Source organism: Pecten maximus, chromosome 5, assembly GCF_902652985.1.
Source record: "Pecten maximus chromosome 5, xPecMax1.1, whole genome shotgun sequence".
In the NCBI taxonomy this organism is placed as follows: Eukaryota; Metazoa; Mollusca; class Bivalvia; order Pectinida; family Pectinidae; genus Pecten; species Pecten maximus.
In genome coordinates, this window is record NC_047019.1 from 20,167,726 (window position 1) to 20,185,726 (window position 18,001).

The window sequence follows — 18,001 nt, forward strand, 5'->3', positions numbered from 1 at the left end:
CAAAGTTTTTGTGTTGAAACATTGTACAAATATTGCAGTTATGTAGAGCATTTACTACAATATATATTGTTCTTGAGTTCAATAAACAAAGAAGATTACACACATTGATATTGGATATTTACCTTTGCCACAGTGTATCGAAATCCCGGTCAATCATATAAATACCGAGCTGTGCATAGGCTTCGCGGAGTTGTGGTGGCACTATCATCCCATTGGGTTCAAAACATGCCGCAGGGAACACCAACCTGGCGTCATCTCTGTAAGTAATATGTTAATTAAAGACGACGTGTTAATTCTAGAAAATAGAAAATAACAAGTCTACAAAGTCTTGTTGATATCGACTTGTTGATAATCACTTAGTAGTAGGTGATATTTTGTTTGACAGTACGGGTGTGTTTTGTTTGACAGTACGGGTGTGTTTTGTTTGACAATACGAGTGTGTTTTGATTGACAATACGAGTGTGTTTTGTTTGGCAATACGAATGTATTTTGTTTGACAATACGAGTGTGTTTGTTTGACAATACAAGTGTGTTTTGTTTGACAATACGATTTTGTTTTATTTGACAATACGAGTATGTTTTTTTTTTTATAATACAACTGTGTTTTGTTCGACAATACGAATGTGTTTCGTTTGACAATTCGATCGTGCTTTGACATAACGAATGTGCTTCGTTTGGCAATACGAGTGAGCTTTGTTTTACAACACGAATGTATTTTGTTTGATATTACGAATGTGTTTTGCTTGACAATTTTAGTGCGTTTTGTTTGACAATACGAACGTGTTTTTGACGAAGGTATATATATGGCACAACTTGTTGTCAATAGAGAAACATTTGATTATGGCCAGAGAGAATGATACTTACGTAAAATCGACTTTCTTGTTGAACATGAATTTGGAACATTAATGTACAATAATGTACAGGATGCCCGTTTTGATTGACTTGGAAGAGGACAGAATTAATGGTTTACAGTCTGACCTGTTGTTCTATTGTGTATTTGGTGTCAAGAGCCATTATTGCGCATACCAGATATTGATTTTCCGTTTGCCGATCGATTGGACAATTAATAAACTTGTATATACTGTCTAAGTAGGGTGTTCAGGAAATATTTACACTATTTTGATATTCTAGTGTCTGATCGATAACACAATGTTAAGAAACTGTTAAATACTGTCTAAGTAGGGTGTTCAGGAAATACTTACACTATTTTGATATTCTTGTGTCAGATCGATAACACAAAGATAATAAACTTTGATACTGTTTAAGTAGGTGTTAAGACTTACACTGTTTTGATTTTCTGTTTGAACATATCGTCGGAGTAAGGCGCTGAGAAGTACGGATCTTCCACAAGTATGTCTGTGTTCTTCAAATTCTCCTCGGGATGTTTCTTTCGATTTCCCCTGTCTGCCAAAGCTCTCTGGACTGGACTGACCCACTCCTTCTTTACAGCCTAACAAGTCGTCAAACAATTCTCATTATTTCAAATTTTCAATATATTAAAACACATCTAAGTATATCTAGTCTTATTATCATACTTAATTTCCTATATTCTTTTCCTTTTTTACTCTCGTTTATAGACGGTTAATTTACTACTTACATTTATCATCGTTAAAATACTTACGATATAGAACATCTGAAATGGTATACGTCAGTAGACTTATCCGAGAAAACATGTTTAATGCTTGAATCAAATTCGATTTATTTTTCATTTTTACTACAATCGTTAAAATAAAACATGATATACAGTCTTACTATGGTAAAAACATAGATAGAAAGAAAAATGTAAACAATTTTAATAGATCACCGTAGGCCGCTGAATTATTTCTAACAATTACCCACAAAAACACAATAGAAAATACAATTACGATTAGAAACAAAAACATATGCGTAAGTTTACCGTAAGATTGCCATAAATAACCCAGCACCATCATCGAAAACGATTAAAACCCAACTATTGTTTCTACATAATATAGGGACATTTGAAGGTGAAAAAAATGTATTAGAAAAAAAAAATCCTACACTTCGTTCAGTATTAAAATATAATTCCGTATACCATTGAAACGTATAACAAAACTTGAACATAATTTTGGTTATGTATTAAACCCAATACCACATAAAACCACAAACGGTATTTAATAGGTATATACATGTACATACAATCTGTATATAATAATTTACCGGTAGGATTTTAAAGTTATCGAATATGTTATCCCTAGGTTTGACCTTGAGATCCTCAAGGTCAATATCTCTATAGCCCTTGACCTTTTCTTTTCTCCTTTTTACCTTACTGTTTGAATCATTCTGTAATAAAGATATAGTGCTTTCCTCAATAATATTGAACCTTCAATTCATATCCTGTCCAAATGTTGTAAATACTTTATCTACATATTTAATACATTAACTAGTACATTGAATCGTATATTGGACTTAAACGAGACTGAAATAAATGATACAATCCGTGACGCCCTTTACTCAAAATACAAATCAATTTGCACCTTAGTATCATGCCTTTAGGATGTGTTGGAATTGAATTACGGAATTGCATACTGCATTTTTCCAAATCAAAGATATGGAATTATATTCTTACTACCAGGAGGAAAAGAACATTTTACTCACATCATTTTCTTTGAAACAGCTCACAAATAAATCAAATGATATAGGTTCCCGCCCTTCCAGACCAATTCTGTAAACAATAACAATATGTCCTCATTATGGAATGATACCTTCATTATAAATCAATTGTGAGGTGTTCAAAATGATATTTGAGATTGATATTTACTTAAAATATATCAATATGATCAACAAATAAAATTCATCATATCTGCTGAAATATCTTCTGAAATTACAAGTCAAAATTCATCATATCTGCTGAAATATCTTCTGAAATTACAAGTCAAATCTCAATGATTAAATATGTGTTTTAAAACCATTATAATTGATTTAAACAGTGTAATTTAATATATACTAGTATATATATAATAACATAACATATAGAATGTGAGATGCTATTAGATATGTTTAAATTCAAAGAAAAAATAAATTTCATCTTCAGTTAAAAAATCCTGTTTTTTTGTTAATGAAATTATGTTTTTATTGTAATGTCAAACATAACGCATCCTGAATCAAAACGTCTGTTCAGAAGTGCTCCATTGTAGATAAAACAAATATATATCGTTACACGCGGTGAGCATGTCTGTCTAGGTCTTCACGTTATATTGACATCCGTCTCAACGTGAAGAGCAGTGTAAGGTGAGGGTCGAATGGTCACCTTATATCATCTTAACCATCTCAATGGTATACGGTATAAAACATCGGGGTGTTCTTTAGGCGATTACTAGCACGATAACTGTTTACAAAACTTGATCTCTATTGGATTAAGCGCGTCACATTATAGACAACCATTTTAAGGCTATCTAGATTTAAGAAAAAATGTAGTTAGAACGAAAGGACACGATTATATTGTCAGTACTCGCGGGTTACCTAAACCCCTTAAGCCTCTTTCCTCAAGACACTATCAAGATTGCAACGACGCAACCAAGAGTTAACCGCACGCTACAGTCACTTAAGAGGTTTTGATAAAATATATATTGAGACAGTTTTGTAGAATGTGTCCTGGATTGTCTTTACTTGGTAAACAACTGGTGGCTTCTGTGTATCAATTAAATCAACGAGCTACGCGTGATGGGATTAATAAAAAGCGTTAATGTCCCATATATATTAATAAAGGTCCAATGGTATCTAGCGATAGATTGTGATAAAAGTAATGTCAAACATAAATTTGAAGAAAAGGCTTCCTTTTATTGAAATTCACAAACAGTCAGGCTCACTCTTTATGTACTTATTGCTAGGTACGAGTAAACTTTAGATTTTTAATAGATCCTGTTTTAACACAGAACGGTATTTATAGCACATATTACCCTACACCTGGTTTTCACTTTGTGCTGTTTGTGGTAGATTAGAGAGATTTTCGTTCTAACCAGATTAGGTTTTTAAGTCGTATTAAGTCATGAATTCGAATTGTCGAGTTCACACTGGTAGTATAAGATTACACAGTAAATCCGCCATTATTGGAATTAATTGTAACTGTCTGGAATAATGGTACGGTATTAATTTATTTAGGGTTGTTTTGTTCGTCCATGAACTGGTACATCAGTAAATGTCAAAAAGTAGTCTGGATTATTGATTTTTTTAAACCTCAAATACAGTAAAATTTGTATATAATCATCGGAAAGAGTTCCTTATAAAAAATTCGTTATAGAAGTTAAAACTATATAAGGTTGATTGAAATTTGGGATTTTTTATAGAGTTTTACAGTACAATATGACTAATGAGTTTAAAGGTGACCTTTAAATGCAGTTAAATTGTCTAAATCCGTTACTACTCCGTTTTTGATAACTTGGTTCTCACTAGATATTTCTATGCATTATTCTACTTTTTTAAGTTTGGGTTATTTTTTTTACCGAATTCCATCGACATTTCGCAATATATATTGTCCGGGCGTAGGAGAGCTTTCACTCATCACACATTCAACTGTTAGCTTTACATCCATCCGGCATTTTGTCCTTTTGTTACTTCCTTTGATACATTTTTACTTACTTTTTAAGGAATTTGTTGAATTGGTCTGTAGATATGTACCCACACACATTATAGATAATTCGAAGCAATGCCTCTCTGAAAAAAAGTGCAAATTGAGTATCTAAAGGAAGGGTCCAAAATATGTATTTTGATATATATGTTTACAATAGGAAGGTGTCATTAATTGCAATGCTTATCACAGTTAAAGCGAAATTCCTGTAAGTCATTTAAAATACATATATTACAAAGTTCGACATAAAACGATTTCATCGGTATGATCTTTTATCGTAGTGTAAGATTTACAACTATACTGTGCTGTATATATTTCTAAATAATAATCAAAGTGATATTCACATTAGTTTTTGTGCCATTTGCACGATTCTTTCACCAAAGTAATGCATACATGGAGAACAAATTTTACGAAAAAGAATTTTTAATATTTTTACATTTTTTTCATTTCATGTAAACATTTCAACTAGGTGCATACTTACTTCGTGACGTTGCCTTGACCAGTGGGGTCATTTGATCTGAACAGATGTCGGAGGCTGTTCGGTCCTGTACTTAGTTTCTCTTTGACCATGTGTGCCACCTAAAATCAGTCGTATATATGTAAGAATACACATTTATTACTTCTACTTGAAACATGTCCAGGTATTCCAATCTTTGTAATACATGTAACTTATTCATCGTTTATAAAACAAGACAAACTAAACAATCAATCGCATTTCTGCATTAACATACACAATAATTTCATATGTAACCACAAAACAGATATATATATTCACATGTAACTTCATTATTATACATACGCAAGTATTCCTCATTTTCACTAAACGCCAACTAACATCAGTATATTCGTCAGTACATTCTCCTTATGATCGTATAACTTCCAAAGCTATCCTGAATTATTATTCTACTCTTTGGGTTTCAAGACAAGGTCGCCTTAATTAGTAAGATTGCTAAAGGGAATGCTAGTCTTAATGTATTTTTTAAATTACATGACATCAATCGATAATTCGTATTGACAAAAGAACACATGTCAGAATACGTTTTTATAAACATATGCGTTCATCCTAAAATGTGCCTACTGCTTCAGGGCGATTTGTTTTCATTAAGAATATGACTCACCTCAAACTGGCTTCTTGAGTTTGAGCTTGAATGATCGGACTTCTTCATCCGCGCTGTGGCAGCCTTCGGGCCAATGACGTGATCTACACACACATGATACCCAGTTTATTTCAAGTACTTGATACGAAAAACAAACAAACAAATGAATGCATTCAACAATGGATAAAGATGCTATATGTTAACGTTTTGCGAAGATGAAAACAGTAGTAATATAATAAATCATTTGAATTTGTATTCAAAATTAATTTATTTCTAAAACTATTGTTTATCCGTGAGAACATTTCGTTATCTTGTCTTTACGTTGTTTTTATTTTTCTATATATGATAATGCTATTGTTTCATTAATCATACATTATTACATACCGATATCATTTGACGCTTAATTGTGAAAAATGTAATGGTGTCAATGTGCTAGTATAATCAACCGATTATGATCGCTGGTATTCTATACATACCGACACCATTATTTCTCGATTACAATGGAAATGTTTTGGAAGTGATGGATAAGAAAGACATTCTTTCAAAAAATAACATATCACGGTATTTTTGTCAGAGGCACGGTAGAATTTTGACGGACTTATAATACATTATTCTCGTGCCAATTCCAGGTTAACGACGTCACACATGTATGGCATGATTTATGATACTGACGTGCGACATAGTTCAATAGAATACAAAACAAATCTATAAGATATCTTTATATAACAGTATCTTTATATCTATATACATCAAAACTACTAAAATGGAACACGATCAAGAATGAATTCATAATTAAAAATTGTCATAAGTGCGACATTTATTAAACTTACACAATGCATTTTGTCAATACAAATACTGGTCTGAACATTGTGAAATTTGAATAGAAGTGGACAAAGGAAACGTATGGATCAATGACGAACAAGTGTTACATAGTATCTTAGCGCCCATCATCGTACAATACTTTGAGACAAAAGACATTAACAATGCTTACAATGCACTATTGAAAAAATAAATCATACACATATAAGTGATTTCCATATTCATTTTACATCAACTGAATAGTATGAACAATTATAATCAATTATCCATTTATACATTTATCAAAATTACCTCCACTCTACCTGTTTAAAATTAAATGATCTTCATTATTCAGTCGGTTAAGATATAATAAAAGGGTTTATATTTGCTTACATAAACGGAGAATATAAATATAAATATTAAGAAACTTATCATAAGCACCAACTTTTAGTAAATATAGACGGGTATAGATAAGCATAACTAAGGTAAATATATTATGTAGGTACACAAATATATGATTCGCCTGAAAGAAATTATGAATCAAAATAATACAAATTGGATATGAAAGAAGTCGTCATATTAATTTCACGTTGTAGAATCCTAACTCCTTTGAACACCGAGTTTTATATAAATAATAGGAGACCATTTGTAATGAGACAAAGAATGCCTATTTCAAAAAAAGTTGTGTTTCTCAGTAGATTTTCACCGATAAATTTTGATTTAGTAAAAAAGATAATTGATAACGGCATGTATTGGAAAGGTATTGTGTTGTATGACATTAGGAATACGTTAGAAGCATGCAAATCAATAACATGCATTCATATTAAGTACCTGTTGTTTGTTATTTTGCACAAAACACACACAGACAAGAAGAGACATTCACACAGTCAATGCAAATTAACATTATGTAAATGTGCATTATGTATACCGTCATCGGAAAATGTCCACCAGCCATACTATACATGTTCATAATGCAGTGTTTTGCTTACAAATAGAAACAACGCTAAATAACAATTACCACTAGATATGCTATCGTTGGAATCCTGTTTTGACTGCTATAACATGATCTGCATAACTTTAAAGGGATTCGAGACGATTGTGAATATTCATGATCTAATAAAAGACACTCTACGTGAATCTGTCATCTCTTGATGGAACCACGAAGAGGATTGCTTTTGTTCATCACTGGTAATTCCTTTAAGTGCGAATTCACTCCATGTGTATTTGCAGGCAGTGCGTTCGAGTTTCAATGAAAGACAGTTAATTGTGAGAAGGGTAAAGATATATATGTGACTTAGAGCAACACAGGAAGTCATTGGTATGCTGGGAACAGAACGCCAGGGAGGTTTACCAGTGTGGTTTGATCCTAAGCCGTAAGGACGATGTGTCCATCGCTTCCCTTCAAAGTTTCCACGACCCTCTGTGGACGGTTACAAAGAAGAAAAACATTGCAGGTTTGAAGACGGGTGTATGACAAAACAATTGGGATTATTTGCTGAACATTTAAAGATGGTTAATGCAAAATTAACACAAAATTATTGAATCAACATCACATGCAACAAGCAATATATTAGCAGCACAGCATTGCAACACGATTCAACCAAACTGTTAACCTTTTGATCTATCTTCCACCAAGTCCATAATTTGGTCGAGAGATGGGAGTTTGAACGAAGGCTTGCTGTTGCCATAATCGTCCTCCCCAAGATTTTCAATGGGAGGAAGAATGACGTCAGTCATCCGTTTACTTATTTCCTCTTTGTGGCTCTGAGGGATCAGGCCCGCCCTTTCGGCGGCAGAGCGACGGTACGTAAAGGGCGCCGTGTAGTCACATACTAAAGAGAAATGTACCAAGAAAGACTTATGTAGCAGACTGTGGGAGAATATCGCTATCTCCTTATGATTTATGTACGATGATATATGATCCTTATATATCCATGGCAACTTATTAGTGAAGATGAATGCGATATCTGTGGAAGGAATGGAAATCTTACTTATTTGAGAGTGAATGCATAATGCTTTTATAATATGAAAATAACACGATGAAAAGAACCTTAATAGGAAAGAACAATTAAACAAATAATTAAAAAAAAAATAATGTTGAAACATCATAATGACTTATTGCGAGTCACAGAACAGAACATATTATACAAATGTTATCTAATGCTCTAGGTAAATAGACAGATATAAAACGTTCTTTGTAAATTTTTCCTGCTTCACAGATAAATCATCAAAGCGGCGATAGGCTATAGGTTTGTTCTTACACAACTAAAGGTGTCATGGATCATTCCCAAAGAGGATCTCACGAGACATAACAACAATAGGTAAGCTTAAGGTGCATACCTTATGTTTACATTGTTTTGATTTATTCATTGAGAAACAGATGTTTGGAGATGCAAAGAAATGTTCTTGGCACGAGATAAACGAGATCTTTGCTGCAGACATTCTAATAACATATTAAAACACTTCAAACATACTACAACTACATTCAATATCTAGACGATAAACCAATTATTGTTCTTCTGAATTAGTTCATTGAAACATGGTAAACACTCATTCTCAACAAATTGCACAGTTTATATAAACTACGTCTCGAATGCAATATTGACAATAGTGCTTTAAATGATGAAGACACAATGAGAAATGAATGAACACGCAAATGAAATAGCAATTGAACGAGAATGAGTGTGACAGAAAATTACACTTATATTCTTCATACAAATCTTACCGGAATCTGTCGAGTTTGTGTTCGATAAATCTGCAACTACATTGAAACAGGACAATATACACAATGCCTTTAAAGACTAAAGATATTCACGCAAAAGTGTGTTTGTTTTGAAAATATAAACTGTACATTTTGCAACAATATATAATTCATATCATGGTGTGGGTTATTGAATACATATTGAAGTTTAATTATTGATTGCATAGACAAACATGTTTTATTCATCGTAGAATGCCGTTTGTATGCTAAGCTTATTTTAGTTTGGAAACTGTATCTTCAATACTGAAGTTAAAAACTATAATTTACGAAAAGTATATGCCAGTAAGAATTAAAGCAGATGTGAATAATTATCAATTGATAGTTTAAAATTTTGATCATGTGGTCGGGTGGCACAGCGATAATGCACTCCTCTTTCACCTAGGCGGCCAGGTTTATATCAAAACACCGGGCAATTTCCCGACTTCGTGGGTTGTACCCGGGTACACTGGTTTCAGCCCACGCAAAGAACCCTCGTGCGCTTCCATCTGGGCCTAACATGCTATTGATATAAGTTGGTATAAATTGTTTCGCAATTGTTGTAACATGAATAAAGTTTATAGCTATAAATTATTATTTTATCATTTTTTTTTTAATTCGGTTGTTATGTCTTTGCAAAAATTCAATGGCCTTGCCATCGAAGTATATATGAAAATGTATCTATCATGATAAAAGGCGGTAATATAGAACTGTAGAATTCAGACACCGGGTGGTAGATTTTCCGTATGTAAATTGAGAAGTATGTTTGATCAACAATATAACTTGTATTTGCTGAACCTCGTGAACGGTTGGATTCCGAATCAATACAGTGTATCTGTTACTTAATATTCAAGTATCTCCTCACAACGTGTTGACACGGTCGATACTGTAGTAGAATGGTATACGACAACACGACCTATATACCCGACCAGTCTGGACTCTGATAATCAAGGTTTATTTCCCTCACATAGCATAGTTTATACAACCTACACTTATACGTCGATAATTAATTCAAATTTAACTAGGAAAACATCTTTTAAATCAATGTATTTACACAAACGATTTCTTTTCTAACGTCAGTGAAGGTAATAAAAGCTAATTATTTGATATATAGTGACATTTCATATAATAATATTTTGTACATATATTGGTTTATTAAACCAATACGACTTATTACCGATAGTTTTATGCCTATTGTCAGCGAGATATCATAACAAACCATGTGAGATATTGACATCTAGGGAACGTTCTATGTACCTCATTAATTGTATCAGCCAGGCTCTTTCTTTCGAGTAACTGTAACCTTGCTATCACTATTAAATACTAAGGTTATAATGTGACGAATTAGATAAAGTGCTGTAATGGTAAAGGTAAAGTGTATCTAATTATCTATATACCAACATTTGTCTAAGCCATTAAATTATTTATAAATCAGAATATTATAATTAAGATTATTATCATTACATTATAATTTGTTAAGATAAACATTTGTATTCTACAACCTAAGGTAAAATTCGGCCTAAATTTTCAATCTATGATAAATGTACTAATAAAGATAAGATCCCAATGAATTGTCGCAGCATTTTACTTTTAAAAACATACCAAATAGCCTGATGTTTATTGAGGATTCAAAGGTAATTTAGGCCCCTTTTTGTGTAGCCGCATTTATTGGTGCCGCCATCGTCTTTTATCCTTTTTATCTGGAGAATTACATTGTCGACAAAAGTACACGATATGTTTACTTTTGTAAGTAGATAAACTGTCCAATACAAATCCAGGTACCACTTGGTATCGAGATCGGCACCCAATAAGTTTCTCTTCATAAGAGTTCAGTGTAATTTAACAGGAAACCTTTCATATCACAAGCCAGCTCGAGATATCTGAACTTAAAGAAATAAAGAATATAATAAAAATATAGATAAATGAAAGCTGGGTTATTAAGTCAATTTAATCAGGTAAACATAATAGCTATATATTCTCCTTTGATTCATATCTCTAATTTCATATCAGACTGTATTTACAAATGTATACCGTTGATTTTATATTGGCAGACATGATTATCTGTGTAAATATCACATAAAGTATGTAAGACAAACCATCGGTTAAGCATTTTTTTTTTTTTTATAAAAGACTGACTTCTATTGTAGTTTATCATTTATTTATTTTGTGTATTGGCATCTCTTAGAGAGAATGTATACCTGGTGCTTGAATGACAGTTTAAACTGTCGAATTTGTTGACAAAGACCTAAGCTCTTTATCTACTGATAACAGTAAACATACAACCTAGAAACACAGACAGAAAGGTGTTCGTTTGAGTGGCACATCACGCCGTACCAAGTCTTTAACACGGATCTTCCATTTACATTCTAACCATAAGTACTCGACGCCTGCCTAGTGATTCAATATCAAGTAATTGACAATCACCTGAAGACCATGTTGCTACGTAATAGAGGAAGATTATAACGCCAAATAAGAATTCGTTTGTCTCGTTTATTGACGGTGTTTTAGCAGCAGTATGTAAAGATACAATAATTTAGTTATGCTTACGTATATTGCTATGATATGTAGTTTAGAAAAAAAATTGTAACCGGTATTTCCCTGCTATTAATCGACGGCACTTAAAAACAAAAATTGATGAGTCCATCAACATGTTTGTACCTTGTACTACTTGAACGGTATAAAATTAAGGAATGTTACGACTTTCAAAGGAAGTAAAGAAAGACTATATAAATGTCTCGTTGTATATTGATGATTTGCTTGTTGCGCGAAAATGTCATTTGAATTCATTAAACATGAGTGACATTTTCAAACTTGAAAGTTCAAATAAATGTAAAAGATCACACACATGAATATGTGGGAAGGACTCATATTTGTAACTACCTTTAACCAAATATAGCATTCAGGAGATAATATAAATATATAGTGCAATAAACATTTTGTCTATGTGAATGCTCCACCACTAGACTGAAACGTTAAAGCAATTGTGTTTATGTTCAAATCTGTAATATATCTACAGAGCACGTCTTATTCAACTTCAATTTATTATAGATATTGAAATGGTCTTCTCGAACTTCTAACAGAATTATAAAATCCAGAGAATTGAACATCTTATATATATTGCCAATACTATAGATATATTGAGATTTGCTCCCTCGTTATGTAGGTATATTATTCCTTTGATGGTATCATATACTTGTTTAATAACATGTATTCGAATCTCAAACTTTCAATAAATGTCAAAAATGTTACAAAAGTGTTGTTTGTATGGGATTCGCTACACCCTTGAGGTAAGTGGCCTGGTCTCACTAAATGTTATTGTCGCCATGATATCAGTCGAGTGGTGTACAGACGAAGGTGTCGGTATTTTCATACATATATCATATATACATGTCAAATGTTGGATTAAAGACCGTTAGAGGATTACTTGAAATCCGGAACTGATCCCGTCCCTCTATGCCATCTTAGTAACGTCGAACGTTTCTAATATTATACTGCCTGAGATATAGTTACGTCACGTATTTCTGGCACCCGGAGCCTCTGTGAGTGGTGTGTTTGTGTGGTAAATATCTTACATTATTAGAATGAATATACCTGAACATTTAAACCTGTTTCACGAGAGAACATGTCACTCACACCTTTAGTAGCATTTGTCACACGTGAATAAAATCACCTATAAAGTATATATATAATGTCACCAAGGCTGAATCTTAGCTCATAGCGTTTACGATTTCCAAATATTGTCTTTTAAAACAATAAATGTAATGAATATAAAGGAATAATATACATTGTGGAATAAAAATTAATTCTTTAAAAAATTCTTTCTCCAAGTATTGACAATAATAAGACCAGTATTTTATATAAACATAACCTGGCCTATTAAACAAACACCTGTTATATATATGAAGGGTAGCTGACCTGTCCAGTGAGCCGACAAATCTGCTTCAATATTTACTTCTAATTATCATTAATTGCCTTCTCAAATCTCAATTGTAAACACGGTAATGAAATCAATCTACCAAGATAGTCATCGGCGCTTTTGTTGCCAAACGAATTTGTGATATTCAATACGATTTATACATACACAGAAACGGTAAGTAGATCGCGTGCCAACTCCTCCTGCTGAGCAGGGCGCGACATATCTAAACTTACTACTACAAAGACTCAAACACAATAAGTTTAAGGGGACATGCTCAACAGTTTACATGTTAAACGATTGTGCCTGAGCAATTTAAATTTAATTTATATATTCACGTCTTATCACAAAAGAATTATAAAGGTTTGAATAAACGTAAGGTTTAGATGACGTTGGAGGAGGTGTTACTGCAATAATTACTATTGGGCTCTTAAATGAACGTTTGATAGTGAAGAAATAGTATTATCATTGATACTGTAATTCTAAGTTAAATCAGATGGATGTTAAAACTCAGTGATATTTTTCAGGAAGAAGGATTCTAATGGATTATGTAATACTGAGTACGACATATTTCGTATTACATAAATTTATCCCAAACATTTTGAAATTAAGAAAATCTCATATCTGTATTGATATATACAGAAATAGTTTCCTTATATAGGTATACTAATTGTTAAGATTGTATACTGTAATTAGATTTACTCAACTGTGTTGGTGAATAAATTTACCAATTGAGTAAGGTATATTTTGAATATATACAAAATGAATATTTATAGGTCGACTTTACTCATCGGTGGTGTAGATAGTTACCATAAGTACGAAATTATAGACCAGCTTTACTCCCGGGGTACATAATCAACCATACACATTAAGTAAGTAGTAACTCGTTAAGTTTATGGTTTCTGTAGATTGTGTTCCTGTTAAGACTTGGGTCGAGTTACCGTGAACAATACATACATATGGTATACCATTGTGTGAGGATCTGAGGGGGTCAGGATTGACGGAACGACGGTCTAGCACGACTCAGTGGTAAAATCATAATCTCTATATTCTTATTACAACGTAAGGATGTTGTGACATTTTTTGTTATTATTAAGAAATTTGCAAAACCTGTTAATTCATACTCTTTGAATTGAATGGATATGATGTAATCTGGTGCTGCAACTGAGTGTCATAATTTCATCATACTATTTTGAAATGCGTAATTACTTAGGATATAAACATGGTAGGAGCAATGCGAAAAGAATATTTACAATATAATGTTAACAACTCCTGGCAGATTTCCCTTAAATTGGATTTACTATTATTCTACAAAATGTTGAAATGCGAGTCATTTTCTAAATGAATATGATGTTATTTAAATGTAGCATGATACAAGGAGCGTGTGATGTGACAACGATATCGCTGATAAACTGAATGTGGCTAGCAATGAATATGTATATGTGAATGATATGGAGGAAATGCTAAATATGCTATATTTCCGTAATCTACTCTAAACACTAAATAGTATCTATTGAGATTATGATAAGTCCAGTTTCTAAACGCCATGCAATGTCAATTCAAATTTTAAACACCGACATGCACTAAAGTGTCACCGAAACTATCAATACTATTATTATATCATAAAAACATAACAAAAATTGACTAAGACATGCTATTAACTTAAAATCATGCATTCTAAATGAAACAAAACAATTATGCCATTCTTACCTGGGGGCCACTGTATTATCCTGTCTGGGGCACTTTTGTAGAGGGAGGGATTCCCGGTGTCTCTGCCTCTGCTGCCGGGAGCACCGGGACCATTAGCGCTAATTTTTGGACCAAAATCTAAATTAAGACCATGTGTGTTGTCCTTTCTAGGTCCCATGCTAGACGATCCTCGAATGTTGAGATCACCCTTGTTCCCTAATTTTGACATTGGGTGCTCAATGACGGGTAGATTAGGGGTCTTCATCCCCTTATGGGGTGATCCAGGGACCCGAGGGACTGCTGCAACTCCACTGGCCATTTTAAGATCCTTTAAACTGGAGGTTTAAATGTCAGTTGAAATAAATGTGAAGACATATACACACAGTTAAAAAATCTAGATTTTAAAATCCGTCTGCAATATCAAATCTGAGATGTACAACCTGACTATATCCACATATGTCACAATCTGTGGAACATTTCACGGTGTACCCCCTCCAATTGGGAACAACATTTCTTTCCCTCCAAAGCCCTAGTGCATACACATTTAGGAAAGCTCACTGGCGGTGTCGATACGTCCTAGGCTCGCCCGCCATTAGTGTACATAATCTCTAAGGGTAACCGCGCGAGACGACAGGTACGAATCGACCACCGTACGGGGATATCACATGATCGGAGCCATTCAGTTAAGTTGTTCGGAAGGTTGCTGGAAGTCTATGTGTATATATGTATAATCACACACGGAGGTGAATGATTTAAATCGTTGGAGATAATATATATAGTCGTTGAAAGAATTTGTATGAGAGCTAATCAAAACAAATGTATAGAAAATTGCCGCTGTTGTAAAGCATATAATTCACAGTATTAGATAAAAGTCTTAGTTTATTATAAGACGGTAACGGGTCTTTCTTATTTCCCGGTTTTCAATACCTTAAATCCCTCCGATGGGAGTTATGTTTTGAGTCGTGTTCGTCCTATGTCGCAATGTATTTACCACAACTGTGCAGGTATTTTGAGTCTAAGTGGAGTCAATTGAATATCTATCAAGCTTTTGTAACATACCACATTCATGATATTTTACTTTCATTTTTTTAGTTATCAAAATTTACATTAATCATTGTTAGCTGATGAAGGTTTATCGCTAATTAAACAATTTGTTTACCCTTATGTATTTAAATCATTATCATAGCAATTGTTTTATTTTCCCTGTAATGTTTCAGGAGTATCAATGTAAACAAGTATTTTTGTTTATATTTTGCCCTGGTTTAATCGATTTTGATTTAGAATTTTATAAATTCTTATGAGATTCCTTTCGGGATATTGTCTTATTAACTTGGCAGTTGAACTTTAAAAGACTATGCCTAATTCACAAGTATACATTATCAATTACTCACAAAAATAACTTTGCAGCGTCGGGTACATTTGTTGACATGGAATACAAAGTTTAATTTAAGATGATTTAAAATCTTTTGATACTTTTCAAACTTCAACGAAGAAAAGCCTAAAACTAACTATGCTTCCGGAACTAATTAACTCTTGTTCCAAACTTAAGCTGTGAACAGAGCTAATGGTAACACCACACCACAGTGACTTGTCAAATCTTCTGTCACATAGCCAGATCGTACACAGGTATATTAGACTGTATTATGTTGCACCTGTTGTACGTATATTCCTGGTCAGATGGTGATGAGCGATTTAACATAAAGCCATAGTCTGAACGTGCCAGGTTTGGACACAAACATATATCTTAAAAATCAACATTATACATTTTAAGAAAGTATCGATTGCGTTTCTATGGATGTTCTGTTAATATCATTTGGAATGACTCGTTCTATATTGTGTTGTTCCATTATTCACAAACAATGGTCATGTTATACCAAAGTCACGGAAAGTACCTAACCAACAGTAACAGTCTCTGACCTTTTATTGACATTGGAAGTTCAAGACTACGCATTTATATAAGAAAAGAAATTTCGATCTCCATGATAAACATACGAAAGATATTTATAACAGAAAAAAACCTTAAAAAGGCCCACAGATCTGAAAAATATTAACACTTTACCTTGAATGAAAATATTACTTTACACCAATAGAAATGATACAACATTCCACAATATGATAAGAAACAGCCTTCCAACTTCAGTTGATAAATATCAAATGTTTCCTTACGTTATTCTGAACATGGTCCCCGGAAAGTCCGTAGAAGGACCCCGTCCTATCCTCGGCAACACAGCAACCATAGCGGAAATGACGTCAGATGGCTTAAGTTACATCTGTCATCATCACATCAAATTATTGGAATGAAATCAAGTGGAGAAAAAATTGATATCAAATATCGATACACCTGTTGTGTGTATACGGTATTTCTGATTACCTCTACTAACGACATACTTCCTACAAAACATGCATAGTTGATATCATAGAACTTCAAGAAACAACAATTACAGCAGCATCGTTCACTTATGAGCTGATTAAGGTTTACGTTATTTCATTATGCATCGGATCATAACAATGCTCCATAAGTTTAATTGGTATATAAAGATCGTTTATAAGATTTTCGCGTTGATCAAAATACAGGCCCTAGCTTCATTATCATCAGCATGATTATAATTATTAGTAGGCAACCCCCCTCCCAAAGAAAAACAAAACAAAAATGTATTGAGGCCAGAAGTAATATGCTTACCCCTATGAAATTCTGCGATAATTTCCAATGTTAATCAACTAGTGCCAATGTTTAACGTCGAGGATTACAAAGTTATTATCCACATTTTCCCATTGACCATCAAAGACATCTTATAGTTCGTAAACAAAACGCGGTCTATATATCACTACACATATTACTCAGAGAAATATCACTATTGTGGAAACATAACTGTTTTTACAAGTTCATCTCGATATGACAAGATTTATTTTACATTTGATATAATGTATATCATTATTCAGTTGTAGTTACAAGATAGAAACAGTCTAAAATTCGTATAGTTTCGTTCGCTTTTTCCTACATTAGCGTGGTGATCTAGTTCTGGTTTCAAACTGTCTTATTTTAGAAAAATAAATGCTCTGTCCCCCTTTGACTTCATCCTATAGTGTTGACACGGAGATATTCACAATTAGCTCATATTAAACTGGTGATTTGATTTCTGACTCACTATTCCTTCAGAAAAGTAGATATTTACGATGAGATA

The 18,001-nt window shown here is 33.0% G+C and overlaps 1 protein-coding gene across 5 annotated transcripts in view; it reads right to left on the reverse strand.

Annotated features, from left to right (window-relative positions):
- LOC117327455 (EF-hand calcium-binding domain-containing protein 6-like) overlaps window positions 1–15,478 on the reverse strand; it is a 36,090-nt gene extending 20,612 nt beyond the window's left edge. The window contains exons 1-9 of one of the 5 annotated variants that reach the window (XM_033884448.1): window positions 14,841–15,469; window positions 8,094–8,312; window positions 7,832–7,900; window positions 5,704–5,786; window positions 5,067–5,164; window positions 4,597–4,671; window positions 2,617–2,683; window positions 1,284–1,450; window positions 123–257 (exon numbers count right to left, since the gene is read on the reverse strand). In XM_033884448.1, the coding sequence (XP_033740339.1) occupies window positions 123–257; window positions 1,284–1,450; window positions 2,617–2,683; window positions 4,597–4,671; window positions 5,067–5,164; window positions 5,704–5,786; window positions 7,832–7,900; window positions 8,094–8,312; window positions 14,841–15,138 (1,211 nt within the window). In that variant the 5' untranslated portion in view covers window positions 15,139–15,469. Of the gene's footprint in view, window positions 1–122; window positions 258–1,283; window positions 1,451–2,616; window positions 2,684–4,596; window positions 4,672–5,066; window positions 5,165–5,703; window positions 5,787–7,831; window positions 7,901–8,093; window positions 8,313–14,840 lie in introns of all 5 variants that reach the window. The other 4 variants (XM_033884451.1, XM_033884449.1, XM_033884450.1 and 1 more) reach the window with 4 other exon arrangements.
- Between the last annotated feature and the right edge of the window lie 2,523 nt (window positions 15,479–18,001).